The 9,970-nt window shown below is 57.8% G+C and overlaps 2 protein-coding genes across 2 annotated transcripts; one reads left to right on the top strand and one right to left on the bottom strand.

Annotated features, from left to right (window-relative positions):
- Window positions 1–407: 407 nt before the first annotated feature.
- On the top strand, window positions 408–5,581 carry GMORB2_0745 (E3 ubiquitin-protein ligase ZNF598; the record flags this gene model as incomplete). Its single annotated transcript, XM_035462729.1, has 5 exons — window positions 408–545; window positions 662–1,111; window positions 1,201–1,382; window positions 3,058–3,487; window positions 3,572–5,581. Coding segments are annotated over 5 exons (3,210 nt in total), but the record flags the coding sequence as incomplete, so codon positions are not given.
- A 309-nt stretch (window positions 5,582–5,890) lies between these two features.
- On the bottom strand, window positions 5,891–9,762 carry GMORB2_0744 (uncharacterized protein; the record flags this gene model as incomplete). The annotated part of the gene is made up of 3 exons (XM_035462728.1): window positions 5,891–6,253; window positions 6,971–7,050; window positions 7,119–9,762. The coding sequence occupies 3 exons, from the start codon at window positions 9,760–9,762 to the stop codon at window positions 5,891–5,893; spliced, it is 3,087 nt and encodes a 1,028-aa protein (XP_035325658.1).
- Between the last annotated feature and the right edge of the window lie 208 nt (window positions 9,763–9,970).

Below are 9,970 nucleotides of genomic sequence, written 5' to 3'. Positions count from 1 at the left end.
CCCCCAGGGTTACTACTGCTTGTGCTTGCTGCCGATCTCATCCAGCAGCATCACGCCTCTACCGGTCCACCTTTAACCGTCAACCCGCAAACGTCACAGGCGCCAAACGCATACTCTCACTCTCTTCTCTTCCTCCAACTCCTCTCATTTCGGTAACACGCGCGCACACGTATACACGTACCGAACTGAACGATCGCGACTTTAATGATTTGATCACGTCCTCTCTCTCTCACCTTGCTCTGCACACAAGCGCGACCCCCCCTCCCCCCCCCCCCCCTTTTTTTTTTTTTTTTTTTTTTTTTTTTTTTTTTTTTTTTTTTCTCCCCCCCCCCCCCCCCCCAAAAAAAAAAAAAAAAAAAGGGAACTTATGTTACCATGTGCTGATATGGAGAAAATTTGATATAGTGCTTCCCGATGAGAGGACAAGGTACACGGCGATAATCGATGCCATCCTCGCTACGGCCGACCTCGAGACGATATCCCGAAAGAAGATTCGCCAAGGCCTTGAGACGTCGCTCGGCGGAAAGGACCTAAGCGAACAAAAGGTATCACCTCTATCGCCCTCGCGCGCATGCTCTCTCTCGTGACGGCGCTCGCTGTGTGAGGAGACAAGGCGGGAGAAGGATACAGAAAGGCTGACGCGTCATTGCCGGCACGCTAGAACGCCATCAAGGAACTCATCGAAGAGCGATTCGACCACATCTCCGAGGCCAAGCCCGAGCCGACGTCTGAGAATGACCACGCCGTCACCAATGGTGCCGCCGCGTCGGATGCTGTAACCACTGACCCTTCTGCCTCGCCCGAACCCGCGCGGAAAAAGGCCAAGCGATCATCGTCGGTAGAGGACGCCGACGCGCGCCTGGCCGCCCAGCTCCAGGCGCAGGAGAACAGAATGACTCGCGGCAGGTCCACGCGCGGCGGCAACGACAAGAAGAAGGTGACCAAGAAGAAGGCCCCGCGCAAGAAGAGCGCGAAACAGGTCGGTGCCGGCGACGACAACGAAATCGATGGTAGCGAGGATTCCGTGCCCGCCAAGCGCAAGGCCGGGGGCGGTTTCCAGAAGCCGTTTCTACTCAGCCCTGCTCTCCAGGAGATTACCGGAGAGACTCAGGTATGTCAACCCGAGAAGCAGCTTCTCCATCAATAGGGTACAGCGGTGAGCGAGGGAGACCCGAGGTTAACGCGCTCACTTCTTCGCAGCTCTCCCGCCCCCACGTCGTCAAGAGCTTGTGGCAACACATCAAGGCCAACGGACTCCAAGATCCCAGCGACAAGCGCCAGATTCTCTGCGACGACAAGATGCAGGCCATTTTCAAGCAGTCGCGGGTCGACATGTTTAAGATGAACAAGGATATCGGACACCACCTCTATCCGATTGAAGAGTGATTCATTCTACCATCCCCCCTCCCCGTGTTACTTTTTATATCAGCCCCCTCTCCTCTGCAATAACATACGGCGTCCAGGATGGATGTGATCACCCAGACGAGTTACTGAGACACCCAAAGTTGGGATCTCGAGAACGGAGCGATCCAGCCGTGTTGTGTCCCTAAGACATTGGGACCGACGTCTACGATGAAGATGAACCCACTAAAGAAAAGAAAGGAAGAGAGACAGAAGAGGGGGGAGGGAAACACATGCAACAAAGTTGACATTGAAGTTTTCGGGAGTATTATGGGATACCAGGGCTTCGGATGAGTTTTTCTTTTTTTTGTATCGTGTATCTTGGGATGGCCGACGGCGTAATCAGGCAAGCATTTCTGGCAAGTGTGTTTGGAAAACTCTCTTGTCGTTTTTCTTTCTTTTTCTTTTCCTCTTCTTTTTCTTTTGTTGTTCTTTCTCACGTCTACCCATTGTTCTTTCTTCTTTTTTATTATTATATTGCTACGTGCTGTTTCTTCTCTCTGTCTTTTCTTCTTCTTCTTCTTCTTCTTCTTCTTCTTCTTCTTCTCATACTGTCATGAAATGACTATTGAAAGGTACGGGTAAAGGATGTTGCATTGTTAGTAGGTTATTTTTATTGTCTTATTCTTTACGACTTCTCTCCCCTTTACCGGTTCCTTCATCCACATTTGACGCATGTATGCGATATGTAGAGCATGGGGAGAGGAAAAAGATGGGGAAGGAAGAGAAGAGGAAAGAGAAGGATGAAGGGAAATACAGAGTGGCCATTCATGTAGAGCGGGAGATGAATTCGACAAGTCTCTTGATATTATAATATTGTGCAGGGCCCTCCTCTATGGGCAAATACGTCCATACACCACCACTTTGGATCATACTACAAGTTTGGAGTAGTCAATACTCGGCCGTATCACTGCAAGTATGGATGCTAGCAAGTACAGAGTAATCTACCAATATGACTACAATTAACTCGCCCATTTCCTTTCATCTATTACAACCTTGGTCACGTATTACAAGTTACAAGCTTACGGTTCGTATACTCGTCGTGTACAGTCAAGGCCATTCTGCATTCATTTCCGCAATGTTTCCACCTCCCTCCTGATTCCCCTGGTCCGGCCCGCCCCCCTCCGTAAGGCGTATCTCCGTATCAGCAGTATACGAGTAATAATAATCTGTACCTGTAAAGCCTTACGAGTACACACAAGACACGCAGTCAAGGGAAATGCTGAGTCATTCGCCGCCACCGCTGCCTCCGCCGCCGATAATCTCTATATGTACTCCCTCGTACAGCGAAATTCAGGACCAGACCATTTTTAGCGGTTGGCAACGTTCCCTTGGGAGAAGAAACGAAAAAGAAAAGAAGAAAAAAAACCGCCCCTCCCCCACTCACACACACAGCACACAACACATCACAAGTATACACTGTACGCCGTCCTATATCCCGAGTCAACGTCGGATGGCTCAGATCTGTTAGAAAGGAGGGGGAAAGAAGAAGAGAAAGAGAAGGAAGCAAAAGTCATGCTCAACCGTCATCCCATCAATTTCCTTTAAAGCAAAGCAAGACAAGACAACACACACACACACACACACACACACATACACACACACACACACACATACATACATACACATTGTCCGCGTCATGGCTCCTTCCGAAAGCTCCCGTGGTAACAGCAGAGGCGGCGGCTCATCTGGAAACAACTCGTCGTCTCGCGGAGGAGCCAAGTCTGGTGGCCGCGGTGGACGAGGAAACAATAACCGGTCCAAGGGGAGAGGCGGTGGCGGCAGAGACAAGGACAACGCTTCTGCTGCTGCTGCTGCTGCTGATCCTGCCGGTCCTGCTTCCGCCGGCAACGGATCCGAGGCAACATCCGCTCTCAAGAACCCGGCTGCTCAGGACCTAGCTGCGTCCGTCAGGCCGGCCAATGCCACCGGCGACCAGGACGTCCCCGACGACGATGACGTCTGCTTCATCTGCGCCAACACGGTCACGTACCACTCCATAACGCCCTGTAACCACTCAACCTGCCACATCTGCGGTCTGCGCATGAGAGCTCTGTACAAGGACAAGAACTGTGCCCACTGCCGTGTATGGGATGGCCCTCTCCCTCTCCCTCTCCTTCTTCTTCCTGTTCCTCTCTTACTGACAATTTGACCGTTCATCGCCTCAAAGACCGCCGCCCCTTACGTCATCTTCTCCCAAGACCCCGACAAGCGCTTCGAAGAATACACGGACCGCGACATCAGCACGACCGACACCAACATTGGCATCAAGTACGCCAAGGAGGACATCGTGGGCGATACCGTGCTCCTGCTGCGGTACAACTGCCCGAGCCCGGTCTGTGACTTCGCCGGGCTGGGATGGCCGGACCTGCACCGGCACGTGCAGGCCGCCCACAAGAAGCGCATGTGCGACCTGTGCACGCGCAACAAGCGCGTCTTCACCCACGAGCACGAGCTGTTCAGCAACCGCGAGCTGGACCGCCACATGGAGAGCGGCGACGACAAGCCCGGCGCGGCGGATCAGACGGGCTTCAAGGGCCACCCCAAGTGCGGCTTCTGCTCCAAGCACTTTTACGACGACGACAAGCTCTACGAGCACTGCCGCATGGCGCACGAGCGCTGCTTCCTGTGCGACCGCCGCGACTCGCGTCAGCCCCACTACTACCGCAACTACCAAGCCCTCGAGGACCACTTCCGCAACGATCACTTCCTGTGCCGCGACGAAGCCTGCCTCGAGAAGAAGTTTGTCGTCTTCGAGTCCGAACTCGACCTCCAGGCCCACAACCTCGAAGACCACAGCTCCAAGAATGGAGGCGGCTCCGGCCGCGAGGCCCGCCTCGTCAACATGTCGGGCTTCGAGATTCGCGAGTCATTCCAGCCCGTCCGTCGTGGCGGCGGTGGCGGCGGCGACGCCCGCTCCGGCAGGGGTGGTAGGAGGGAAGGAAGCGGTCGCGGGAGGGACCACAACGCCGAGATCGCACCCGTCTCGACACCCCAGACGCTGCGAAGAGACGAGATCGCCTTCCAGCGCCAGCTGGCAATCCACTCTGCGCAGTCGGTGTCCAACCGCACGTTTGGCGGCCAGCTCACGGCCTCGGCGGCCACGCCGGCGCCGGCGGCGGCCACGAGCTCTCGCGGCGGCAACGCCTCCCGACAGAACAATGCCTCCCGGGCGAACCAGGACACCGGCGGTGCCGACCTGCTGGCGTCCCAGACGGCCGTCGACCCATCCAGCATGACGCCCGAGGAGCGCGCGCGACTGGTGCGGCACGGGGCAGTGGTGGAGCGGGCGTCCAACCTGGTAGGAAACGACCAGGCCAAGCTGAACTCGTTCCGCGGCTACATATCGTCTTACAAGAAGGGCGGCTTGACGGCGCCGCAGTTGATCGACTCGTTCTTCACGCTCTTCTCCGACACGACGTCCAGCTCCCTCGGCACGCTGGTCAAGGAGGTGGCGGACCTGTTCGAAGACCGGGCCAAGGCCGACGGTCTCCGTTCAGCCTGGCAGGACTGGCGCGCCATCAACGAAGACTACCCCAGCCTCCCCGGCCTAAGCGGCATGCACGGCGAGACGTCGACGTCGACCGGCTGGGCCAGCGCCGGGGCGGCCAACCCGGCCCAGCCGGCCGGCGCCCCGTCTCAGCGACACTCGAACCGCGTCCTCAAGCTAAAGGACAGCACGCGTCTGGCCGGCCCGTCCCCTTCCCCCTCCGCCCCATCCTCGTCATCAAACTCGAACTCGAACTGGGTGGCCCGCGCGTCCGGCGGCTCCTCCTCCTCCGGCAGACTACCCTCCTCATCTGCCGCGTTCCCCTCCCTGCCATCCTCATCCTCCAGGACATCCACCACCCCTTCCGCATCAGGTCCATCCTGGACACAGCAGCAGCAGCAGCAGCAGCAGCAGCAGCAGACCCACCCCAAACGTCCCACAGGCCAAGATGCCTTCCCCTCGTTGCCCGCTGCTCCCAAGCCCACCACCACCATCTTCGGCTACGGCAACGGCCGCGGCGTCCGTAGGGACCTGGGCCGCTCTTCCGACACGGGCTTCCAGTGGGGTGGTGGGAGTGCCAGTGCTAGTGGAACGTCTACGCCTGCTGTCGACGGTGACGACGTCGATCAGGGTCAGGGTCAGGGGAAGAAGGGCAAGAAGGGAAAAAAGGTTCTTCTGGCATGGGGGTGAAACCTTCTTCCTGCCTTGCTCTCTCAATCGTCTTACCTAGCCGACATTTTATGTCCGGTGCATGTAAAATGGAAGTTGGCCACAACGAACAAGAAAAAGAACAAATCAAAATGAGATGTAGTACGTACGGAGTTGGTGAAATAGAAGCGCATGTTTTAGTATAATGACTGCAAAGAGCATCCGACTTTTGACATCTCTTGTGAATCCTTTCAACCTTTTTTTCAACCTTCAAAATATAACTGACAGCATTGATGACCCCCCGAAACATATAAAGATACCACACTTGCGGACCGACATGCGTACACACACTTACAACCCAGCAGGACTATAATACTCCTTGAACCTGTCCGACGTATCCCACCCGACATCCCAGACGACATTCCAACACTCGAGCAGTAGCTCTGGGAACCTAAATGTCCAAAAGGCGAGGTACCCCTCGGGTAGGGCGCCCACAGTCCGTTTGAGACTGTCCGTCATGTCCTCGTAGTGGTTCCTCTTGTTCCTCAGGGCGCGGAGGAGGTCCAGCGTGCGGTTGCCAGTGTACTTGCGCTGCTTGCCCAGGGAGTCAACAAACTCCCGAGGCAGGCTTTTGAGGAAGTCGCCGCCGGGGATGATCTTGCGAGACTTGTCCTCGAGGCAACACAGCGCGGCGGAGGGCGGGTCTCGCTGCTCCTTTTCAAAGTGGTCCGACACGTCGCACAGGAAGGCGAGGCGCTTCTTGGCCGACCAGAAGAACGGGTGAGACATAATGTCCCGCGTCGTAGGGCGCTCGCGCGGGTTGCGCCGCAGCATCGAAGCGATCAGGTCCTTGGCTTCGAAGGAGAAGTCTCCCAGGGAGTCGAGCGGTTTGAGGCTGTACTTGCCGTTGCGGATGTTGACTTCGCGCATGTACCGGTCGCCACAGTCGAAGGGGTGCAGGCCGTTGGTGAGCACGTAGAAGAAGACTAGGCCGAGGGAGAAGATGTCGATGGCGCGCGTGGCGCGACGGTTGCTGCTGCCGTCGTTGACCAGCACCGTGCCAGACCCGCTGTTGGTCGTGTCCGTGTCCAGTCCTACGCCTAGGAGCGCTGCGCCCGAGGACTCCGCGTCATCGTCCACCAGTAGTTCGGGTGCACGCCACCCAGACGTGCCCGCCGCACGACCTGTCGTGGCGCCAAACGATGACTGCGTATCCTCGAGCTTCTTGCACAGTCCAAAGTCGGACACGAGCATCCGCGGCTTGTTGTTCTTGTCCAGGTTGACCAGGATGTTTTGCGGCTTCAGATCACGATGCACGATGCGAAGCGAGTGCAGGTGGTTGATGCCGTTGGCGATCTGGTACAGCACGGACGGCACTTCGGTCCGCCCGGCATTGGCTAGCTCCCGGAAGGCATGCGGCTTCTCTATCACCTCGGCTAGCGATGCGGCGCACCGCTCCAGGGCAATGTACAGGAAGCCGTCCTGGGCTTGCTGGGAGTAGTATCGGATGACTGCCGGGAGGGGTGTTCGTTAGCACGTAAGCCTATACACGGTATGTAAAGGTAAAACGAGAGCCTACCATTGGGATGGTCGTCACTCTCGCGAAGCAACTTGGTCTCCTGCGAAGCAATGTCGTAGAAGTGGATCAGCATCCGCTTGACCGCCACCTCACGCCCGTCAAATTTTCCGGCAAACACGAGGGTACCGTTACTCCCGCTGCCGAGCTGCACATCAGTGTCGACCTCGATATTGCCCATGCGGACGATGGGCCCGCCAACAGCCTGCATGTCACTCGGCTGCACCGTCATGATGTTGGGCTCCATGCCAGGCCGCTTGGTCGTCGGCTCCCCGCCGTACCGCATCACGTTGGTGACGGCATCGTCGACGGGCTTGGCTGTGGTCTCGTCACCCTGCGAGGTGGAGTTTGGGTCGCGCATCTTGCCGCCCTTGCGGTGCTTGACGCCGCCCCGACGGCCGCGATGGGCCTTCTTCTTCTTCTCGGGCGAGATGGCGTTGGGGTCGACATCGACGGAAGTCTCCCTGTCTGTTTCCGGCTGGGGTGGTGCAGTCTTTGGCGGCAACACCACTTGCTCCTTCTCTTGACCCCGCTCTTCAAGGTCATCTAGAGCAGTCTCCTTCTTCTTGGCCTTGGCCTCATCATTGTGCCCGGCCGTGTACCCGGGTGTGGTGTTGCCCTTGTCGTCCAACTCGTCGGACTTCTTGGGAGGGGCCTCGTCCTTGAGCGGGTGGATGAGGAACTTTTCCATGAAATCCTTTGCCCTGAACCGCTGGTAGGATCGACGAAGCTTGTTCTCGTTGACGACAAGCATGACGATGAAGACGATGATGAGAGTGGGGTTGCTGATAAAGTCAAGGATGCTGTTTGCCGCCGACTGGGGTAGGGATTTGACCTTTTCGACGATGCCGCCCAACTCGTCCTCCGGGGCGATGATGGGCAGGTAAGGGTGATCATCTTGCACATCTCCAGCCGTGCCGTCGTCTATAGTCGGAACGCCTGTACGCTGGCGTCTGGCACCATTAAGCATGGGCGAGTCGAGCAGGTGGGTCCCCACGAGAGACTTGCGGAGGGAGCCCCAGCCGACATACTCTCGCGAGTAGGCACTCTCAGGCCAGTCCGGGAGGCAGGCCTGGGCGGTGGGTGCGTCGATGATGAGCGGGTAGGAGCGGCCAGACATGGCGTACCAGCTGCCCGAGGCGGTGCAGTTAAGGAAGATGCTGTTGCTGCGCATACGGGCGACGTCCTCGTCATGGGTGGGCATGGGAGGCTGGGGGAGGAGTACGAGCTCAGGGTTACTGTCCGATGGAGCGTCCCAGGGACGGCAGACGTCGAAGACGCGGGCCACGGGCGCGGAAAAGGTCTGCCTGAACCTGGGGGAAGCCTTGCGGGCCTCGTTGTAGTCAAAGGCGTATACCTTACCGTCGTGCTGGCTCGTGATGTAGCGGCTGTCGAGAGTGGTGTGATACTGCTGCTGGAGGTCGTTGTCGTAGTTGTTGGGGACCCACTCGGCAAACTTGAGCGTGGCGATGGGACGGCCGTCGCGGCGCTGGATGCCGACGGTGTACTCGGTGCGACCCAGGGTGATGGTGCCGGTGGAGCTACACTCCGTCGGGGCGTCCATGTTGTAGAGGGCCGAGGGTCGCAGGCAGCTCTCCTCCTGGTTGATGTGGGATCCGCCGGAGCCGAACCACTTGAGGACGCGGCCAGTGGCGGCGTCGAGGGTGATGAGGGTCGTCTTCTTGTCACCCGTGTAGACGACGGGGGGGTCCTCGTCGGCAAAGGGCGCCAGGTCCTCCACGATACGCTTCATGGTGAAGCCGGTGCGAGCTAGCCCGATGCCGGAGTCTGGGATCCACACGTAGATGGCTCCGTCGCGGACGGGCTCGACGGCCCAGATGTAGTGGTCGATGGCCTCGTAATCGTCGTCGAGGATGGAACTGTTCGCGCGGTGGTGACGAGTCTCGATCATTGGCTGATCGACCTCGAGGTGCCACAGCTCCTTGCCGGTCCGCCTGTTGCTGGCGTACAGGTCTCCATCGATGGTCGCCAGAAGAACAAAGTCTTCTACTTCCCAATCCTCCAGGTTCCGCTCTACTTGCGAGGACGCGAGGCCCGAGGTGCTGACGCTCTTGGGCCACTGGCGCTTCTGGGGATGTGGTGCTCTGACGGGCTGTGCCGGAGCCAAAGTTGCGAGGGCGCTCGCATCGTTAGGAATGGTCTTTCTATTGATGTTGATGTTGTTGATGTTGTTGTTGTTGTTGTTGTTGTTGTGGTTGATGTTGGTGGTGGTATGGTGATGGCTGTTGTCACTGAGAAGGTTCTTGTCTATAGTGTGAGGGCCTCGGTGGTGGTCCTGAGGGGGAGCATGCTGCTGATGCTGCTTGGGATAGTGGGAAGGAGGCCATCTCGTCCTTCCTTCGTGGTCGTCGTCGTCGGGGCTGTCGGGAGCCACCTCGATGGCAGGAACGGAGGCATCATCGTAGCGGGGGGTGTCGACGGCATGGTGGTGGTGAAGCTCGTTGGCAGCGGTACGGACGGAATCTGGCTGCTGGCGGACAGAACCAGAATCGGCGGAAGCGACCTGGGCCCAAGGGATGAGAAGGAGGGCAACGGCGAGAGCAAGCTTCTTGCGGTTCGAAGTCCCCTGACCACGTCCACCACGTCCACCACGACCGGTTCCTCGACCCTGAGGTCGTTGTAGCATGTCGGGCGCTCAAGCGCTTAATCACGAGGCCATGGCATGAGGGCCAGGAAAGGACGGGGAATTTTAAACTCGGAGGTTTGTCGGGTTGAGGAAATTTAATGCTCGTATGTGCAGCAGGTGTGTAGGTTGTATGTGTATGGACAGGTTTCTGAGCCAAAGGAGAAAGGTATCGATCGGTCGGTCGTCCAGAACAGAGGTCGAGTATTTG

This window comes from Geosmithia morbida (genome assembly GCF_012550715.1).
Source record: "Geosmithia morbida isolate 1262 chromosome Unknown scaffold_0, whole genome shotgun sequence".
Classification (NCBI taxonomy): domain Eukaryota; kingdom Fungi; phylum Ascomycota; class Sordariomycetes; order Hypocreales; family Bionectriaceae; genus Geosmithia; species Geosmithia morbida.
The sequence above is the reverse complement of the archived record's forward strand: the minus strand, read 5'-3'. Positions and strand labels throughout refer to the sequence as shown.